This window comes from Salvia splendens, chromosome 8 (assembly GCF_004379255.2).
Source record: "Salvia splendens isolate huo1 chromosome 8, SspV2, whole genome shotgun sequence".
In the NCBI taxonomy this organism is placed as follows: Eukaryota; Viridiplantae; Streptophyta; class Magnoliopsida; order Lamiales; family Lamiaceae; genus Salvia; species Salvia splendens.
Genome location: NC_056039.1, coordinates 6,884,976 through 6,907,072, shown reverse-complemented (window position 1 = coordinate 6,907,072; position 22,097 = coordinate 6,884,976). Strand labels below are relative to the sequence as shown.

The 22,097-nt window shown below is 37.6% G+C and overlaps 4 protein-coding genes across 6 annotated transcripts; 1 reads left to right on the top strand and 3 right to left on the bottom strand.

Moving 5' to 3' along the window:
• Positions 1–9: 9 nt before the first annotated feature.
• Positions 10–1,907, bottom strand: LOC121744159 (E3 ubiquitin-protein ligase BAH1-like). Of its 2 annotated transcripts, none has more exons than XM_042137608.1 (6): positions 1,658–1,907; positions 970–1,214; positions 654–911; positions 445–582; positions 312–370; positions 10–224 (listed from the first exon to the last, which is right to left on the bottom strand). In XM_042137608.1, exons 1-6 carry the CDS (start codon positions 1,830–1,832, stop codon positions 116–118), a joined length of 984 nt encoding a protein of 327 aa, XP_041993542.1. In that variant the 5' UTR covers positions 1,833–1,907; the 3' UTR covers positions 10–115. The 2 variants fall into 2 exon arrangements, with proteins under 2 accessions (XP_041993542.1, XP_041993543.1); XM_042137609.1 differs by having other exon boundaries at positions 10–221; positions 1,658–1,905.
• Positions 1,908–7,404: 5,497 nt separating this feature from the next.
• On the bottom strand, positions 7,405–10,154 carry LOC121742990 (E3 ubiquitin-protein ligase BAH1-like). 2 transcript variants are annotated; one of them, XM_042136154.1, is made up of 6 exons: positions 9,746–10,154; positions 8,720–8,964; positions 8,356–8,610; positions 8,059–8,196; positions 7,867–7,925; positions 7,405–7,808 (listed from the first exon to the last, which is right to left on the bottom strand). In XM_042136154.1, exons 1-6 carry the CDS (start codon positions 9,936–9,938, stop codon positions 7,688–7,690), a joined length of 1,011 nt encoding a protein of 336 aa, XP_041992088.1. In that variant the 5' UTR covers positions 9,939–10,154; the 3' UTR covers positions 7,405–7,687. The 2 variants fall into 2 exon arrangements, with proteins under 2 accessions (XP_041992088.1, XP_041992089.1); XM_042136155.1 differs by having other exon boundaries at positions 7,405–7,793; positions 9,746–10,151.
• A 7,342-nt stretch (positions 10,155–17,496) lies between these two features.
• Positions 17,497–19,066, top strand: LOC121743225 (universal stress protein PHOS34-like). The gene is made up of 4 exons (XM_042136461.1): positions 17,497–17,791; positions 18,049–18,143; positions 18,558–18,679; positions 18,760–19,066. The coding sequence occupies exons 1-4, from the start codon at positions 17,620–17,622 to the stop codon at positions 18,851–18,853; spliced, it is 483 nt and encodes a 160-aa protein (XP_041992395.1). The 5' UTR covers positions 17,497–17,619; the 3' UTR covers positions 18,854–19,066.
• Positions 19,067–20,719: 1,653 nt separating this feature from the next.
• Positions 20,720–22,061, bottom strand: LOC121743224 (phytochrome A-associated F-box protein-like). Its single transcript, XM_042136460.1, has one exon. It carries the CDS (start codon positions 21,898–21,900, stop codon positions 20,914–20,916), a length of 987 nt encoding a protein of 328 aa, XP_041992394.1. The 5' UTR covers positions 21,901–22,061; the 3' UTR covers positions 20,720–20,913.
• Positions 22,062–22,097: the final 36 nt, after the last annotated feature.

The following is a 22,097-nucleotide window of genomic DNA, read 5'->3' as shown; positions in this document are numbered from 1 at the left end:
AAATGCTAATTGAGTCAACAATCATCCATTTTGGTTGAACTAAATTGGTTTATACATATTAAGGCAAGATCACAAAAGGTGGATGTGAAAATACAACTATTCCATTAAGCACAGCTCATATCCCTGTGAATAGGCGGCACTGGGACTCCCAATGCTCCTTCGTCTGCTTAACTCTCTCTCGTTTTTCTGCTTTACGTCGTTCTGCCCAATATTCCGGGCAACTGCTGAGATAGAAAGCGAAAAACAAGGCTGAAAACACTTTGCTTGATTGAATAAACCACCAGTAAGACAGTTGGAGATTGATTGATTACCTACGCCTCAATAGAATATGCAGCTCTTCCAAACGCACTGGAGCTTCGTATACTCGTTCCTGATATCAGTTAAACGCGACATTACTAATAAGAATTGTCAGAGGAATGTATGATCAAGGAGAGGTAGAAATACCTCGCGACATATTGCACATTTCTGATCATGGCTAGCTGCCTTGAGACCATCCACGACGCTCACTGAAGCAGCTTTGCACGCGCAAATGTAACAGAACATGTGACCGCAGGCAAGAGACACAGGGTCAAACAAGGTCTCCTGCAGATAACATATGATCAGTGGTTAAAACATAGGAGAAACACACAAGCATGGAATGTGGTGCAACTCACTAAGCATATGGCACAGGTCAAGTCGATATCAAGCTTAACCGAATCAAAGAGCTCGCAGCACAAAGAGGGCTTCCCGTCGTTCAGCATGAGGGAGCATCCCTCGAACAGAGCAGTGGAGTTTCTTGAGCTGGTAGAATTCGACGCTCTGAGGTTTATATGGAAAGCCATGAGCTCACAGAGCCATGGCGACTGGAGGAGCTCGATGTGCTTGCTATGTGCTTGTGACTTGAAAGCTTGGCCTTGCTTGGAGTAGTGAATCTACGAGAAATGTTTAATGATGAGAGTTGTGAGATGATTATATAGAGGTGAGAAATACCTTGTCGTATTTCTTGAGTATTTTGCGCATTGCAATGGCGTTGATGATGGCGTAGGTGACCAAGTCGCGGCCCTCTTGAGTGAGCTTGATGTGGTTCCCTTTGAGCTTGTCTTTGAACCAGATGGCACACCTGCTCAAGCCAGATGAGAGGTGCATTTGCAGCAATCTCCGGGCTCTAGCGTTGAAGAATCCGACAACTGCAGACATTTCCTCCAGAAGGGATGGGAAGAATGTGCCATCACAAACTACACAAGTGAATTCAGTAAACATAGATTAATTACCTCGTTATCAAGAAAGCTACTTATGTGTTTTGCTAATATCAACATGTGAGCTGAGCTGAGCATGCACCAAATTCAAATTATTTTGTGGATGGAAACTCTTGCTTTCACTTCTAACTAATTTGCAATGGAGTTCCTTGATGGGATTAATCAAGTCCTAATTTTGCACTTGTTCATTTTAATGGGAGTAATCAAGTCCTAATTTTGCACGCACTACTCCAATAATAATACTACATAGTATCTTCCACTTTGAAACAATTATAAGCAATAACACACACACACACACACACACAATAAGAGAAGCTGGCATCTTTGAGCCAAACATACCTGAAAATATATCTACTCAGAAATCAACAGAATTCCAATAAATTAGACCAAAAATCAAAACAATAAGTTGAGAGATAAGGAACCTGAGCAATGCCGTGGGCAAGTATGACTGGTGTGATCAGTAAGAAGGGCAGCATCTAAATGAGTCTGTTTGGTGCATCTTTTCAAGATTTTCTTGAGTTTCTTGAAACCAACCCCAGGCAATTTCTTCTTCCCCTGTGCCTTCATGTATTCCTCATATTTCTTGCAGAACTTCATCTTATAGATTAAATATGTCTATTCCCCTTCTCTCTCTCTTGATGCAATGAAATGATGTTGAATGGGAGTAGTATATATATATGTAATGATGTATAACTTGAAGAGACTCTCTCTGTGTTTCTAAGAAGAAAAAGAAAAAGAAAATGATGTGAAAATGAGTAATCCCTATATATAGCAATAGCATAGCTTTAGGAAATCTGTGTTCCTCAGTGCAATACATGTGAAATCCGCATTAACTGCGGCTTAATGAAATGACGTGTATTGAAGGATATAAATCACCAGAAAAAAAAAGAAAAAAAAGTCAATTTCTCCTTCAGAACTTCACGCAAACTCATGCCTAAAAAAGGACACATTTGTGTTACGCTTTCTATTTTCTTTTTCTATATTAATACTACTCGTGTATATCCCAAAATTGTATTAATATAATGAGTGATGCTAAATGGCCATAATGTGGCCGGCCATAAAGAGTTAATTTAGTCCATTTACATGTATAAAAAAATTAGAATTACCGATATAAACTTATATGTGTGTGAATGGACTTGTGAGTTGATACTTATCTTTGAATTCCATTACGTAAAACACATTAATATCACGAATTACTGTATACGTTGAGCAACAATCAAGAAATGATAGTAGTAATAAGTTGAGCAAAAACTACGAAAGAGCAACACTAACATGTTGAGCAATATATAATGAAGATGATATAAAAGTAAAATCAAGTAGTATTAAACTAAAAATTTAAAAAAAAAATCAATTTTTTTTATTATTTAATTAATTTATGGCTGGCCATAATGTGGCCGCATAGCATTATTCTAATATAATTTATTTGGTTGGGTTCTATTTTTATATTGATTTATTATAATAGATACACTCACGCACATATTGTCAACTTCATTTCTCCCTTGGGACTCAAATAATATATGAGAATCACATTAATTGTCATTATGATTTTGTAATTAAATCAAGAAAGTTAGTTGGCTTTAAATCTTTAATGGAATCACCCCTCTATGTATGTTTGAATAGTTAATTTTAATAACCAAAAGGATCGGTAGTACAACCGATTAAAGCATAAAATAATCTATCAATTAATGACTTTTAATACAGTATTTGTCCAAATGTAATGATTGAAAAGTTAAATTAAATTACTAGCCTCCATAACTTTTATAATTTACAAAAATGTGTATTTATGATCGGCCAAAAGGTGGTCATATTGATTTACTATATAATTAAATGGCGGAAGGATACAGGTACAGTATTTATTAAATACTGACTCTCTGTCTGCTATTAATTGTCTTAATTTATCATTTTCAATTATTTGTTTGAATAGTTGTCTAATTTATCTTTTAATATTTTTTTTATAAATCTTATATTTTACTAACTTTAATTTATTCATATTTTATTATGCATTTAATTTATAAAAGTAGAACTCATTTTAAATAAATTTTTATATTTTTTAAAACTCGAATTAAATCAAAGTATATGTCTCCTATTTACGGGGTGGAGGGAGTATGTTACTATGGCGTGGAGTTCTGGGATTCTTCTGCATGTTCATCTAATTGGAGTAAATAATAGGGATAATATGAAAGAAGAAAAATACTCTTAAGCATATTTTCAAAGAAATTCGAATCCAAAACACTAATGTAAAAGATTAAAAAAATGAGGTATTCTGGTGTGGAAATCACATGGAAATGGCGGATTCTCTAACTACTAAAATTTTTGACTTAATTACGTTTTCTACTGGGCATGACTTCAACCATAATTAAGCTCTATAATAGTGGTGATTTTTTTTTTCATTTTTATCCATTCTGATTTCTAAGTGTAATATTTCTATTTTAGTATATACTCCGTATTTCTTTATATTTTACTACTACAACTTAATAATTCATTTTATTCATCTGTATATACTAGTATAATGTTTCTATTTAAGTATATATTAATTTATAAATCAGTTTCACCCGCCCTTAACTAAAATCAAATACTCCTTATTTTTGCATTTTGGTGGGCCGTGGCAATTATTAACCTAGTTAAAAGTATTAATGAAATAAGCTTAGATTTGAATGTCCGCAGTTATATATTTGAGTGATTTACGATTATACAATTCTCTTCTCTTAAATACTGAGAGTATGCTTTAAAAGGCCATATTAACAAATGAAATAAAAGTAATATATTGTGCTCGACTATTCAAAAATTAATGCCGAGTGCGAAAAGCCAAGTCAATCAGAAAAGTTCTTTATCTCTAATCACTCTTAAGAAAATATCAAATATGTTTGCTCACAATTACAGAATTGACATTATTCCTTGGTGCAATCTTTGATGACACACTACTTTGTTTTAATATTTAGGTCAACATGAACTAGTCATACTGAAATCACGAATCAAAATTTATTGACTAGCACCTCACAATTTATTATTCTTGTAGCATGTAATGATAATAACCAATTAAAACTTTTGATGCATTTCCTAATTAAACCCTAATTAATACAAACTGTTTTTAGCAATGTTACGTACGACTAACTACTCCTATTTTTGTTATTCAAATTTCTATGCTACTTTTTTTTATCTAATTATTTATGACACATATATCTCTTTTGAATATGTGTTTTTAAGAAAGTTATAAAATGGTTTTAATATTATTTTAAAATTATGTGATTTAAGAAAACATGTCATAGTATTGAAACAATCTGAAAATGAATATACCATATAAATAATGGGATTGAAGGAGATACATAGTAATTCGTTTTCTGTGGGCTAATTGCCTAATTTTATAAAAATTAAAATATTAAAACTGTGGAGTGGTTGTAGGTTGTTGGAGATCATCATTAAATTACCACCGAGATAGTATAATATAGGCTAATTAAAACAACAATCACTTTCTTTCTTTTGAGTGGAATATAAATACTACCACTCCATATTTAACACAACCAAAAAATAGTAATTTACTTCACACACTAATAGCTAATGTTTGACGCAATGATTATAGTCCGAAATGATTCATAATTAAATAGGTTCAAGCATTCTTTATATTTAATATGCTAACCATGTTATTGTAATACGCATAAATTTAAAAATTAAATATCTAAAATGGAAACAAAAAGATGCCAGGAAATAAGGACTCAGATATTTTATTTTAAGATATTTATTCTCTACACGAAATATCTAAATCATGTTGAAAATGAAAAAAAAAACATAGTATAAATTCGACCAATTAGATAATTAATTATCAGTAGAGTTTTCAGAGATGTGTGTTTTTTACGGCAGCCGGCAGCCTTCGATAGTGGGCGTAGAATCTCCAAAAACCCACTAGTTTTTGTCTACCACTTAATTTATTCCGACTCAAACAACGATCCTCTTTTTGTTAAAAAATAAATTTAGAAATATTTCAGTGTAAAATTCAGAATGAGATGAATCTCCATTTTATAAGCTATGGATATTTACACTCAATAGTTTGGAATTGAATTCGTAGTATTTTCAGTTATTAGAAGAAAATATCTAAAGATAGTGGCGTGCAATCATCTTTACTTTTATTTTGTTTTTGTAATTTTAGATTTATTATTCTCATGACTCTAGATGTCCTCATTCTATACATATATGTGCTCATAATTAATCTATGATTATGGAGATTTTAATGAGTCGAAGCACTAACTGAAACAAGTCGCCAAGCTGATCTTTTATAGTAGTATTTGGCATCTACATATTTTGAACCTTACTAAGATAAGGGATAGATACGAAATTAATAATATCAAGTTTTTATTATAATAAAATAGCATGTATAGTTGATTTCTTATTTATGTTGAGTTGGTAACACACTACCATGTATAGTTCATATGATACAGCATGAAATAAAATATTTGATTAATAAACCAAGATCTCAAAATTATTAAAACCGTTTCCAAGAAATTGACATATTTATTGTGAATTGATTGTTTAAGTGTATAATTTAGGTTGGAAAGATTAGGTACGAGAAGGCACTTGCACATAAATGCACCTTAGATAAACACTATCTAAGAAAATTTCAGTACAAAGAATATTTCAACTATAGTACGCAATGTTATTTATTTTTTTGATAAAAAGCAATGATTTTTCTTTATTACCATGTAAATGAAATAGATGACAAAACGATTACGGCAGTTTTTTGTTTAATATTAAAATATATTTTTTCACTTTTTCGCGTAGTGCCTGTGCCCCTGCCCCTGCCCCTGCCATCTACATGACATGACTATATAATTTGAACCTTCACTAACATACGAAATTAATAATATCAAGACATTGTTATAATAAAATCGCATGTTATAATTCAAGTTAGAAGGGGCAAAAATATTTACATAAAGAAATTTTAATAATTTGAGGTGAGGTATTTATAAAGGAAATTGAAAAAATTGAAAAAATGAAAGAACAAAATGATATAAAAAATTATGTTGATAAGGGGTACCCCTCCCAAGTAGCTTCGCCCATGGTTTATACTATATTTGATTAATAAACCAAGATCTCAAAATGATTAAAACAGTTTCTAAGAAATTGACATATTTATTGGCTTATAGCGAATTGATTGGTAAGTTCAAAACTATTATTTAGGTTGGAAATAATAGGTGCGACGAGATAAAAACTATCTACGTAAAATTAAGTCTATATTTTAACTATTGTATATCTACGCAATGCTATGTAAATGAGTGGATGACAAAAAAGTGGTAAAGCAATAAGTCAATATGATCACGGCAGTATTTTGTTTAACAGTATTAATTTTTTCCCCCTTTAGTTGCAAATCTATCTCAGTCTGAGTCATATAAGGTCCTACCCATTATCAAGAATGACTGTATTTATAATGTGGTTTAACTTCTATATAACTCGTACTCATTCCACCCTATAATAGGAGTCGCGTTTGATGTGAGCACGAGTTTTAAGAAATATAAAAAATAGTGGATTGAAAAAGTTAGTAGAATATGCGGTCCACTTTTTTATACATCCTCCGTCCCATTGAAGATCACTTTCCTTTTTTATTTATTCCAACCAAGATGATCCATTACTAAAAATGGAAACACTTTTTTCTCTACTTTATTTCATTTTTCTTACTTTACCCTATCCACTTCACACCCAAAATAAAGTTGCAAAAATTCCTATGCCGCCCAAGGCAAGAAATTCTTGGTACGGAGGAAGTATTGGTTTTATAATACTAGTAGAATATGAGTGAAGTGTGTTACTGGAATGTAACATACTTATCATTCATGGTACAAGTAAAATGTGAATTTTATTGTGGGACGGACTAAAATGACAAAATAATGACTCTTATTCAATAAGACGGGGTAGTAGTTTATATTCAACCCTCTATACTCATCTGTTTCTTAGATACTAGTACAAGGAAATGTTGTCCGCTCAATATTTAGTAAAGTTGACTTGCAACTTATTGAAATAGGTTATCAAATTTGAGACTTGGTCACGTAAATTTAGAAAATGTCAAGCTACATTTAAAAAAAATACTATAATGACAGTGAATATAGATATTTCATCCTCTTAGGTAATTGATGACTATACTAATATGGAAAATCAAATCAAGCATGTTGATGTATATAACTACAACTCTACAAGTAAACTGGATTATAAAAAATTACACCACTAACATGTCCAAAGGTTATTAACAAAGTTTTACAAACTTATGTACATGCATATTTGGGAGGGCCGAAAAGGAAAAGGAAAATGAAAATGAAAAAAAATGATACTTACAAGGGAAGTGATGTATAAAATGGGGCTGATTGCATTGCAACCTTGCAGGTGTTGGAGCTGAAATGAAAAAGGTTGACGTGGCAGCTGAAAAATGAGGTTGTGAGTGAAATACAAGGCTAGCATTGTGGATGCTCTCAACGTCAAATACCCATAAATCGAGCTGCCTGAGACTGCCAATGCTGCTTTGCCTCCTCAATTCTCTCTGCTTTCTCCATTTTGCGGCGTTCTTCCCAGTACTCAGGCCAACTGTCCAAATAACTCCTAAATTTAATGGCATCAAACCAATGCCAACACACAAGTAGTTGATTTATGTGTTTACCTTCTTTTCAATAGGATATGCAATTCTTCCAAATTCACAGCAGATTCGTATATTCCCACCTGATATCGAATGTAGTGACAGACATTCCTTAAGGTTGTAAGCAGGGATTTGCCACTAAACAAGTAACAAACCAAAAAAAACAAAGCCAGAAACAAGCCGAGGGCAGCGCCTAGATATGAGGTTACAAGTTACCTCACGGCAAACTGGACATTTCTTACGCCCGCTAGCTGCCTTGAGCCCGTCCACTACGCTCACTGAACTAGCTTTACACGCACACATGTAGCAAAACAGATGACCGCAGCCAAGAGATACAGGATCAAATAATGTCTCCTGAAGAGAAAGGGAAAACAAACTCATTATTCAAAGTTGGTATATGTAAAAGTTGAGATGTACTATTATTGGTGTAATCTCTCTAAGATTAACGATTTACCAATACTTGACACATAGTTTTCTTTAGCATTAGTTATCTGCTTTAGTTACTTTACTCACCAAGCATATCGAGCAGGTTAACTCAATGTTGAGACTGATTGAATCAAAGAGCTCAAAAGAGAGAGATGGTTTCGTATTGTCAAATATCAGATTGAAACCATCTAATTGTAGAGGAGCACTTCCCATATTTGCTTTAGCCTCTCTTAAATTTATGTGGAGAGCCATAAGTTCATAGAGCCACGGTGACTGAAGGATCTCAACCTGCATGCTTACAGCACGCGACTTGAAAGCTTGACCTTGCTTAGAATAATGAATCTGTAGTAAAGTATAATAAGCAGATGAGAACTCTCCACATTTAATCAAAATTAATTGTGTCAAACTTTCATATCATCACTGCTCGTCAAAGAGTTCCGGTGGGGAGTACCTTGTCGTATTTTTGGAGCAATCTGCGCACAGCAATGGTGTTAATGGTAGCATAAGCAATAAGAGTTTCACATTCTTGAATAAGCTCAACATCAGTTCCTAGTAATCTATCTCCCAACCAAAGAAAGCACTTGCAGCAACCCGATGGTAAGTGACGATCAAGCAGTGCCTGCACTCTGCTATTGAAGAATCTGACTACTCCCTGGATTTCCTTGAGAAGCGGAGGGAAAAACGTCCCCTTGCACACTAAGTAACCCACCCAAATTTGCATCAGAAAAGACAAGAGCAAACAAATACTAGTATTTTACTCATTGTAATGCAAACACTACAAACAAGGTTTACGTCTTAGATTCAGCAAACAACCAATATATACATAGACATTCGGTACTGTATAAAGATGTCGGAACAAAGCAATTAGAACTTCACTTGAGCATACATATGGTGTATCTCTTGGGACACAAGAATGACAATATATATCTCCAAATTAGACAGTAACTCAATAAGTTTAAGCAGCAACCTTACCTTAACTCTTACTCAATGAAATCAAAAGGCAAATATGTGATTCAAAAACACCAGAATATCAACCTACATTCCACAGATTACTTGATGATATAATCATCTAATATGAACTTCCATACTTAGTTACAAATGAACCAATTAAGAAAACAAGAAAAGCACGAGAGAATTGGCCCTATCTCATCTCACTAAATCGCCCTAATCCAGCCTCAGCTCAATCCCACTATTAGCAACTTTACTAACAAAACAGATCAAAAAAGTTGAGGCTCCATAAATCAATACGCACAACCTAAAAAACACATCAAAATGTAGGATCAAATCAATTGTACCACATTTTAAACTGATCTCACTAACTCGAAGCCATTATCATAATTCATGGCAGCAGAAACTCAATAACTTAGTCAACATCGAGCCTTATACCAATGAATTGTATATAAACCACGTTTTCACAAAAAAAAAAAACAAAAACAAATTACATTGAAAAAAACAATAGCTAAATAAAATCAATGACCTGAACAGGGCTGTGAGTCAGCAGAAACACCGTCAGCATTAGCTTGATTGTCACGAACATCAGCAGTATGTGAATGGAGGAGCTGTTTTCTGCAACTTTCCAAAATATTGTTGAGGGTCCCACAGCCAATCCGAGGCAATTTCCTCTGCCCCAACCTCTGCATCATCTCCTCGTATTCGTTACAGAACTTCATTATCCCGAATTTGGCATTGATCTCTCTAATTAATTTCTGGTTTCCCTTCTTCTCGTGAAAGTAAACTAAATAAACATAAAAAAGTGATGAAGATAAGGAGAAAGAAGGGAAGAAGAGAAGCGCCAATGGAGCAGTGGGGGTGACGAAATTAGGAGAGAGAAAAGAGAAGGTGGGATTCCTCGTCACAGTTTTGATATTTTGGAGTATTTTACTTCAATTGTCAGTTTTTGGAATGTTAGTTATCTGCTTAATTCAATTTCTAATTTTGGGCTATTAATAATATCGCTACCACGTGAACGTAATTAACGTACAATACTCAAATAGAAAATTTATTTTAATCATTATTATAGAAAATAGACCCGGCGTGTTACATTATTGTTTGTTTAATTTTTCAACATTTTTCTTGTGACTTTGATATAACAAGGCGTGTTTCATTAGTGTGTCTGTTTCATTTTGTTATTTTTTTTTCTTAATACTGTGAATTGTGATATAACAAGGGGCGCTACATTAGTGGTCGTTTTATTTTATAGATTTTTAAGTCGGATACGTGGAATTTTTGTAAGTAAAATGTTTGTAATTGTAACATGAATTAATTCAACTGTATGGTACAAAATTGATCAGAATCAGCGGCATATTCATTTGTTGAGAGTCACATTGATCGATTTATTGAAGTGGATTCTTGATTGTCACATCCATACATTTAAGTGTGGATATACTTTCATTTCCATGCAAAAAATTATCAAGATTATTAGTCACTTTAGTTTAAACGTGGGTGGATGCAGCATCAATAGGTATTGAGTTTGAGTAGTCATAAGAATAGCACTAACAAGAATATGCTATTTAATATTTATAGACCCAAATACTATTGCATAAACTTATTCGGATGCAGCTTGATTGACTACAAAAATGTCTTTTTAATGACAAATGGAGTTTATGGAATCACTTGGTGGAAATCTACCTATGGTTTCATATGTTCAAATTGACTTTTTTTTTAATTTTATATTTGAGATTAGATTGATAAGATGCTCTCATCTTCCCTCCAATTAGTTGAGAATAAATTATGGAGTACATTAGATATTCAATTTTATGGGTAATAATAGTCTAAAGTAGGTGAAATAAATTGAATTTGAATAAAATTGTCCTCTCTCTCCTCTAATATGAAATACTCCGTAGTACAGTATATCGTCTCCATAAAATAAGAACACATCAAATGCAATAGATTGTAGTAGTATTAATTGTTTGAAGAATTTTGGTACAATCGATGAGTTTTCAACTATGATCAGAATCGTAGAGGTGCGCTAAGTTTTGAAGCACCAAAGAAGAAGTTGAAGCAGTAAAAATAGACAATGGATAAGATAGGACATCAACTAAAAGATATACTCATGACATACAATCAACGTAACAACCATATAAGGATATAAACAATCAACGTTTATCCAGTTATTTTCACCGGCTATAAAAAGAGATCTTCAATCTTTGTGAAACATATCGAGATCTCGCAGACGGAAAAACAACAGGGGGCAACAACTCATATAAATTCAAACAAAAAGAAACTCAGTGCAACAACTTAATGTCTGATTGATTCTCATTTGATGACACTATTTTTTTATACAGACCTATAAACAAAGGAAGATCTTCAACCAGATTGATGCGACCCAAATGATCGAACTGCTCGACAACTCAATCTCTCAACCACCAAAACAGAATCATTGTTAAGATTTCCAAGTGTTTTGCTTGTTAGCTAACACCAAAAAAAATAAAAATAAAGGCTGGTCATTAAAGTTTTATCAAGTCTATGCACACAACTTACACTCCAATCAATCACATTTATATAAGGGATATTGGTGTCTAAAACCATAAACTTTGCCTAAAATTTGATATTTCCTATAAACTTTGAAATTGACCTATAATATCATAAACTTTTCATTTTGTTTGGTACATCTGGACACAAGAAGTCTAATACTGAGAATTTGAGATACAAGAATGAACAGTGGTGGATGACGCTCTACTTTATCGAGTCTGATTACTCGCTCAAGAGTAACAATATTATACTTAGAGTTATACAATTAAAATTTATGCACTGTTGGAGATTGGAGAGTATCATGCAAGAAACAGAGAAGATTGCATCAAATCAGGAAGAAGATTGAACGAAATATTTAGACAATAATTAGGGAGATTTGATTGAGGAAAATCTTACCATGTATAAAATCCCTAGGTCTATATATGATGTATCAATTCATTGTGAATGAAATAACCGAGAATTATACAGTTCTACATGGTATCAAGAGCAGGCTCAGAAAAATATCATCATAGCCCAAAACATACCTCTCTCGACCGAAACGACGAGAAGAAAGCAACTGTCCAAACCTCTCTCGACCTGGAAAAATGGCAGAAGACAAGCCACCCCAAATCGAAATTGCCGAAAAGATTAGATCAAGTAAGAGTGTTACCATAGCCTTCAAGTTGAACGGCTCGAATTATTCACTATGGGCACGGCTGATGAAGGTGTCCATTGGCGGCCGAGGAGTCTACCGCCACATTTCCGGAGTTCCATCTCCACCAAAACCAGGCGAAATCGGATACACCGATTGGGAGGAAATAGACTTAATCGTCTTTTCCTGGATCATTGATAATATGGAGACCAATCTCATAGCGGATTTCGCACATCATCAGACGGCGAAGTCACTATGGGATACCCTCGCGGTTACATTCGCAAGTTCATCGGACTCGTATTTGATATACGACCTGCGCGACAAAGCGAGCAAAATAGTACAAGGGGACTCAACGCTGGAAGCCTACTGGAGCCGATTACACGGCCTCTGGATCGACATTGATCGGTGCTCGCATAAAACAGTTAATTGTTGCGATAAGGGAGTGGAACAATACAGAGACATTAAAGCAGAATTGAGGTTATTCAAATTCCTCACCGGGCTCAATGAGAAATACGATTGGATCCGACGAGAAATCCTTAAGGAAGAACCTTACCCCTCAGCCGACGTCGCGTACGGATGGGTGAAACGGGAGGCAGCTCGACTTAAAGTCATGTCACCGACGTCCGATTCAGCCTCCGTCGCGGTCGGAAATGAACCATCATCGGGGGGAGTCGGATTCGGTTTTGGAGCTCGAGAATACCGTCCATCACAACCACAGAACAGAGGTCATCCACCTCCGCCGCGCTCCGCCGCCAACCGCCGGGGAAACGGCAAACCAGACAAGTCCAAACTATGGTGTTCACATTGTGGAATGCACAAACACACGAAGGAGACGTGCTTTCAATTGGTGGGATACCCGGAGTGGTGGGAGGAGGAGAAGACCGGGAAGGCGAAGATCGCCATCGGAATCGACAGCGGAGCAAGAAACCAGAACGAAGGAGGCCGAGAAACAACCGGGTTCCAGGAGAAAGGACCGGCTACTGGCGGTCTCTCAACCGACGGCGGCCGGCGAGGCGACGGGGGTAGTGGGGTGAAGACGGCAGAAGCCATGGTGGCTTCGCTCAGACTCGACGGAGGCGGCGAGACAGGTAAAGGGTTGGGGACGGAATGCCCTAACCCTAATAACCCTTGCCTTTCAATTAAACCCACCAACTTTGGATATTCAGAAAAAAGACCCCATCCGGATAAGTGTAGACAAATCAGCCCCCAAGTTATTGATAATTGCAGAATCGACCCCATTATTTGCAGAAACTCATTTGCCCCCCTAGAAAATTTATCATATGCATTTGAGGCCCAGGATTGTGATATTGTTAATGATACGGGATGGATTTTTGACTGTGGGGCAACCGACACTATGTCGTATGACAAGAATGATTTTTTAGAAATTCATAAGACTCCGAAGTCACACATAAAAACGGCAAGTGGATGAGTAACACCAATAGAAGGGGCGGGAACTATAGAAATTTTTCCCAACGTTCTTAATCCTAATTGTCTCTATGTGCCTGAACTATCTCAGAAATTGATGTCGATTAGTCATGTGACAAGAAATTTGAATTGCTCCTTGCTAATGCACCCAAACTTCTGTATGTTACAGGATATCCGGACGGGGAAGATTATTGGACGTGGCACTGAGCGTCGCGGACTGTACTTTGTGGATGAGATTGCTCGACGAGATGGTGCGGCGATGCTTGCTCACGGGACCACTAATCAAGATACTTGGCTCTGGCACCGTAGGATGGGTCATACCTCTCCGGGTTATTTAAAATCCCTATTTCCTAAACTTTTTGTTCCAAAGAATTTCTCTTGTGAAGCATGTGTTTTGGCCAAGAGCCACCGAAACTCGTTTAAACCAAATGATACACGTGTTGACACTGTTTTTTCCTTGATTCATTCTGATGTGTGGGGCCCTGCGCCTATAGGAACTAGTTTTGGTTTTAAATACTTTGTGATATTTGTTGATGATTGCAGTAGAACTACTTGGGTTTATTTCATGAAACATAAATCTGAAGTATATGATAAATTCGTCCTGTTTTATAAAATGGTTCAAACTCAGTTTCAGACGTCTATTAAAATTTTAAGATCCGATAATGGGGGAGAATTCCTAAACAGCTCTATGACAAACTTTTTTGCCGAAAATGGGTTAGTTCACCAAACCTCGTGTTCTCACACGCCAGAGCAGAATGGGGTAGCCGAACGGAAAAATAGGATAATCCTCGAAATGACCCGAGCCCTCCTTTTCGACTCGAAAGTTCCCCCTACTTTTTGGCCTGAAGCAGTTGCTACCTCAGTCTACCTTCTTAATCGACTACCCACAAAAACACTAAATCGGAAAACTCCCCTTGATCACCTTTCCACCTTAACCAAAATTCCATCAGCCTTATCCTTACCACCCAAAACCTTTGGTTGTTCGGTCTATGTCCATATTCCCAAACATGAACGAAATAAATTTTCCCCGTGTGCAATTAAGTGCGTCTTTATGGGGTATGGGATTAACCAGAAAGGCTATAGGTGTTATGACCCCACAACCAAACGAGTTATTACCACCATGAATTGTAACTTCCTTGAAACCGAATTCTTCTACCACCTTGGGACTCAGGGGGAGAGTGTGAGACAGGGGGAGACCCAAGAAAATGACTCCCTTCGGTGGTATGTGCCAAGTAACCTTGATTCGGACCCAACAGAACAAGCTGGCACTGTTCCTGAGCCGATCCCGTCTGCTGAGGCCATAGTTCCGACACTTCCGCCGTTCTTCTCTGATCCAACCGTAACGGAATCCGAGGTAATATCTGGTCCGAATCATGAAAATTCAGATTTTACCCCTAACTCACCAAGTGCAGAAGTAGAAGAGGAAGAAGACACCTCTATTGATCAGGACACAGGACAGTACGTACTCCCTCCAAGAAGTACAAGAGGAATTCCGCCCAAGAGGTACTCCCCAGAACGAATAGGGAGGAAGAGCAGATATTCGGTGGCCAACTTTGCTGAAGCCAACATGTCCAAAATGGCAAGAGCGTTTCATACAGCGCTATGTGAAGAAGAAATTCCAAGAACCTTTGAAGAAGCCTCCAAAAGCAAGGAATGGAGAGATGCAATGCTTGTCGAGATGAAAGCTCTAAAGCGAAATGGAACTTGGGAAGTGAGCCCGTTACCCGATGGGAAACATACGGTGGGGTGCAGGTGGGTCTTTACAATTAAACGAAGACCAGATGGGAGTATTGAGCGATATAAGGCTCGATTAGTGGCGAAAGGGTATACGCAAACTCAAGGAGTGGATTATTCAGAGACATTCTCCCCAGTCGCAAAGATGAACACAGTAAGAGTTTTGTTATCAGTCGCAGCAAACAGAGACTGGCCACTTCATCAGTATGACGTCACCAACGCCTTCCTTCATGGTGAATTGAAAGATCCGATCTATATGGAGGCCCCGCCGGGCTTTGAACAGGAATTTGGGCAAAACAAGGTGTGCAGGTTAAAGAAAACCTTATACGGGCTGAAACAATCTCCGAGAGCGTGGTTTGGGAGATTCACAGATGTGATGAAACGATACGGCTATCAACAAAGTAACTCGGATCACACACTGTTCATCAAGCGAAGAGGGGAAAAGATCACATGTCTAATCATTTACGTCGATGATATGATCATTACAGGGGATGATATGGAAGAGATAAGCGACCTCAAGAGGCACTTGGCTACAGAGTTCGAGATGAAAAACCTTGGAGACCTCAAATACTTTCTTGGGATCGTGGTACTTAGATCTGGAAAAGGAATCTTCATCAGTCAACGGAAGTATGTTCTCGACCTCTTGACAGAAATCGGGATGCTTGAGTGCAAACCAGCAGATACTCCCATGGTGCAGAATCACGACCTTCAAATAATCAAAGGAGCAGCATCGACTGATCGGGGAAGATATCAGAGACTAGTGGGAAAGCTTATCTATCTCTCTCACACTCGGCCTGATATTGCATATGCAGTTGGAGTGCTTAGTCAGTTTATGCATGATCCACAGGAGGAGCATTGGGAGGCAGCACTCCGAGTAGTGCGATATCTGAAGGGAACCACCGGACACGGATTACTGTTCCGGAAGAATGGACATCTCGACATCCATGGATACACTGACGCAGATTGGGCAGGAAATCCAATTGATAGGCGATCGACAGGAGGATATTTCACTTTTGTAGGAGGAAATTTGGTCACTTGGAGGAGTAAAAAGCAGAAGGTTGTGGCCCTGTCAAGCGCAGAAGCCGAATTCCGAGGTATAAAAAGTGGTCTCACTGAAATTCTTTGGCTTAGGAGAGTGATGAAAGAATTGAACCTTAAATCACAGAAGACTTGTAAACTTCTCTGCGACAATAAGGCAGCAATCAGTATTTCAGAAAATCCAGTACAGCACGACAGAACCAAACACGTCGAGATTGACCGACATTTCATAAAGGAAAACCTTGAAGAGAAGATCGTCGAGATTCCGTATGTAAAGTCCGAAGATCAACTGGCAGACATCTTAACCAAGGCCGTATCTGCAAAGAACTTTCACGAAGTTCTGGGCAAGTTAAGTTTCGGGAATCCCGTAACTTAACTTGAGGGGGAGTGTTGGAGATTGGAGAGTATCATGCAAGAAACAGAGAAGATTGCATCAAATCAGGAAGAAGATTGAACGAAATATTTAGACAATAATTAGGGAGATTTGATTGAGGAAAATCTTACCATGTATAAAATCCCTAGGTCTATATATGATGTATCAATTCATTGTGAATGAAATAACCGAGAATTATACAGTTCTACGCACAACATAAAGTAACCCACAAAACTCTAATTTACCATTTTGAGAATAAAGTAAAATTGAATTAGTAAGATGCTCTCTCAAATAATTATACATCTAAATCTACGGCACAACCAATTCATTTGAATTTTTCCGTGAGAATTTATAAACTTTAATTAAATTAAAATTTTATTAACGATAATGAGGAATGGAGTGACACGTTGAGCAATCAGGCGGCGAGGCGCCAGCACACTGAGTAGCGGGTCCCACTAGCACGATTCCAACGCCAACAAGAAAACGGAAAACGCTGCTTGCGGTATGCGGAGTCTGGTTTCAACTGTTGAAAAACAAATTTTTAATTATTTTTCATTTTGCAATTTGATCACTAATCCTAACATATATATACCCCCCTCCCCCAGAAAATTCTAGACCAGGTAATTGCTATAACTAATTTCCACAATATTCGAAAATTTCAGCTCGAATCGTTGCAGAGATGGATAAATCCGTGATGGTGGTTGGAATTGACGACAGCGATCATAGCCTTTACGCTTTGGATTGGACTTTGAAGCACTTCTTCTCGCCGGAGCCGGAAAATTCACCTTTCACACTTGTTATTGTGCACGCCAAGCCTTCCGCCACGACCGCCGTCGGACTCACCGGACCTGGTATTTCCGCCTACGCTGTCAACCTAATTTTTTACCGATTGTGTTGTTTTTCGTCGAAAATTTGAGTTTCCTGATGGTTGCTCGTTTTGTTGATTAGGTTTTAGTAACGATCGATTTAGTAAGGTCTGGATCATTGTTTGATTTTGAAATCGCTAGGCATTTAGTGGAAGATCAAAGAGTCAACTTCATGAAATGACTCTGTCGCATATTGATCTTATACTATTTCGTTTTCTGTGGCTTGTATCATTGTATATTAGGTGCTGCTGAGGTGCTACCTTACGTTGAGAGGGATTTGAAGATCATTGCGTCAAGAGTTATGGAAAAGTCCAAAGAACTTTGTGCAGCTAAATCGGTAATCACCATTCACTAACCATATTTGTTTTCATTTATTATGAATAACATTTGGAATTCCGGTTACATGATTATGAAGGAACATCAAATCATAGATGGTTATCTACGTTTAGAACATTAATCATCTGGTGGTAGCTTTTGATTTGTTGTTTGGAACACTCACATTAATCACCCATTAGTGCAGTTTGAGAGGTATATAGAAAATCTCTGCAACGTTTAGTGCAGAGGAAGTTCCATTTTTTTGAAGGGTCCTTACATGAGATGTGTTTTTCGCAATCCAAACGAAACATAAACACACACGACTACATATGCTTTCGATTTGAATGCTTTATTAATGTTGGGTATCAATGCACTGCAACAGGATAGTCATTTGTAAGTGTTGGTTGTGAATTGTGATTGAATACATTTTAAGCAGGTTAAGGATGTGATATTGGAGGCTATTGAAGGTGATCCTAGGAATGCTCTGTGCGACGCAGTAGACAAGCATAATGCCTCTTTGCTCGTTGTTGGCAGCCATGGTTATGGAGCTATCAAGAGGTAAAAGATCCCTCTTTTAACCATTTCAATAGAAAATAAGTTCTTTGTTGAGTTTTTCAACTGTGTAATTGCTGGTGCAGGGCTGTTTTAGGCAGTGTGAGCGACTATTGTGCGCATCATGCTCACTGCTCGGTGATGATAGTGAAAAAGCCGAGGAAGATGCACACTAAGTAATGCAACTGCTATTTCTTAGTGTTGTTGAATGTTGATGGTGCCCTTGTTTAAAAATTTCTTGCTGTGTGGATATTCTTGTGCACTACATATGGTATAAATAAGCAAGAATCATGCCTGTAAAGAATTCAAGTATTTGGGTTTGTGTGATTTCATCACAATGACTGTGTGTACATGTGTGAATAGAAAAGCCAAAATTTGATGATTTCGAATTGATATCAATGTTTTCAACTATTTATTTCTGCAAGCGCCACGCCCCCTTTCTTTCTATGTAGCGATCTCAAAGGTAAGTTCTGTTAGGCTCCATCAACGTTGTTTTGGGATTTTGGCTACACTTTTCGTGTTAACGTGGTGATTGTTGATGCTAGTGTCATGTAATGTTTGGGTCCGAGTCCGAGAGGCTCACGATGCGACTCGGACTTTTTTTCACAATTTGGTTGGGGCAGCCTTACCACATAAGTTCTCGACTCAGTCAAATTCTCTAATCCGTCTGTGGTTCTCTCTCGATTCGGATTTCCACAGAAGTCATTGTGTCTTTTGTAATTGTTCTTGCATTTACTTTTACGAGGAAATAACATAACAAAATCAAATCTTCATCTGGAACAGAAAACCAATAAATATAATGAAGCCCGTCCAACACAACAACCAAGTTGTATGCATGCAGACATGAATCAACTAATTAAAAAGATAGGGCACAAATTACCAAATTACACAATGTGTACAAATGGATAGAGCCTTACACAAAGTAGAGATCTGTAAGTACAAACCGATATTAATATTAATGAGTAGATTTTTTTATCAAAGTGGATGACTATGACATTTTAAAAAAATGAGCATAATTTTTTCACCCAAAAGTAGAAATTGTCACCAGGCACCAATGATGATATGTAAAGACATGAAATCTAAGTATATGTAACCAAATCACCAGAAACCAGTCATTTGTACCAAGATGAAATATGGAGTATAAATTAAGAGCTTTATAGGAGTAAAATTCTCAATCCTCCATCTCCCATTATAATAGAGGAATATACCGCACACCCCTATCTATGCATTCCATCATCCACGTCGAGAGCATGTAGTCCAACAGAAGGGAGTATTTTAAACCACACTAGAATACAAGTATACTTTAGTAGTAGTACATAGTATATCATAACAAACAGACAAAGCTATAAGCTGGTACAATCTCACAGCAAGAATGAAAGTGAGAATCCAAAGGGTTCAGGCAGATCAATTGGAGGGGTTAGACCAAGACCAATGATAATCAATCAAAGATGATTTCGACATTTGAGGTTTGTTGAATAGACCGTTTCTTATGAGTGGAGAAGAAGCACATCAACAAAATTTGAAAGAGAGAACATCAGAGCTTGGAACACAATAGCAGGCGCTTCATATCTATATCACCAACAGTAATGTACTATCTAACATGCAAAGCTCATGCAATGAGACGCAAGGTCAATATATTTCAGTCTCCCTATGTCACTCTAAAACCAAGTTTAAAGGACAAGAAGGTAATGTTGAGATGACTGAGAGTTGCCGCAAGGTCACTGAATAAAGATTTCTATGATTAGAGAACAAGTTCATCTATGAACGATGATATATGTAAAATGAAACAAGGTCATGCGACTGGTCACAAGGCCAAGATGATTAACAGTATCCATTTCTCACTAAAGCCACATTACTACGATTAGGGAAACTAGGTCATAGAACTGAAAATTTAAGAAATCACACATTCTAGGATGCAAAGGGCTTCTTTACATAATCTCTTCTTATGTTTCTCCATCAATCTCCAAATAGAAGAGAATGATGTACAGTTTCACAACTGCGTTAAACCAAGCTGAGAATCGCTCCATATAGAAACAAAATTCCAGGTTACTCCCAAGAAAATTTGACATATCATCAAAATTAAGCTAATTACTGCAAAGCACAAATAATTTTTAGTATTACACAAACTAAACACACATAGATATATCTTGAAAGACTCATAAGCTAACAAACATTGACAACAAATGTAACTAAAAACTATATTCTACTATACTTTTACCCATAAACAAGCAGATTGCAGTTCAAGTGTACAAAGGCCAATCAGTCCATGCTCCGGAAACATGCCCGTTTTCGCAAACATAAGCTCGAACGACTGGCTCCCCGTCGTCATGGAAGCCAAAATATCTCCTCAAACAAAACGATGAATGCAAATCCCATGTCTGTTTCGACGCGCAAAACGCACAATTTAAATCAATCCTGCTCCTACACCCATCGTTGATCGTTCTCCAAACCCTCGACTGCTTGAAATTCTTAAAAATTCCCCTAAATAACATGTAATTCCTCTTCTCCTCAACATGAACACACCCCGGCCAATCGCAAATGTACAAACTATCCCCCTTGAATCTGCTGGCGAGCAGCTTATTCCCCTGCTCACGGCTCAGATTCCAAATCCCCGACGCCAAATGCGACCTGTGTGACCTAGAAATCTTCCTCTTCTTACAAGGAGAAGCATCGGGATTCCGATCCTCCGTCTCCGCCAACTCAGGCTGGATATCGGTAATATCCGGCGTCGCCTCAGCCGCCAGCGCAGCGGAGTCGCTGTACAGAGTATCATACAGCAAATCATCGTAAAGCGACCACACGCCATCAGGAACGGAAATCACCGGTTGCCGATCACGGCTGCTGGAAGAAGCAACTTCTTCTCCGGCGATTCCCGCCGCTAGTGACAATCGGTGCTCCTGATAAACCTGATTGGGGCCGATCTCGCGCTCGAGGCCGAAATCGGAGTTCTCGAGGAGGACGCCGGAGTGGAGGAGGCCGGGGCAGCAGACGGAGAGCTTGTAGAGAGAGGACCAGGAGCTCGGCGGCGCCGCCTCCGGGTGGAGATCGGAGACGACGGCGGGGATCGATTGCGCGCATTTGGTTCTGCAGCAGACGGTCCGGATTAGGGCGGAGAATTTGGTGGAGACGCAGGCGATCCGAGCCCAAACCCTAGGATCGTCTGCGAGCTTGTAGAATATGTTGAGGATGACGTCGTCGGAGAGGCTCGAGAAAGCGCTTTCACACATTGTTGCTGCGAGCGGTTGGAGAGAAGAGAGAGTGGAGACTGGAGATGGCGGAGTGAGAGTGGTGGAGGTTTTCTAGCTTTGCGGGAGAGGGCGTGTTTGGCAAATTTGGAATAAATTAGGGACTGACGTTGCAAAAGTATTTCTGTGGTTGGAGTTGAATTGGTGACGGAATAAAAGTTGCTGGTTTAGCGGAAATG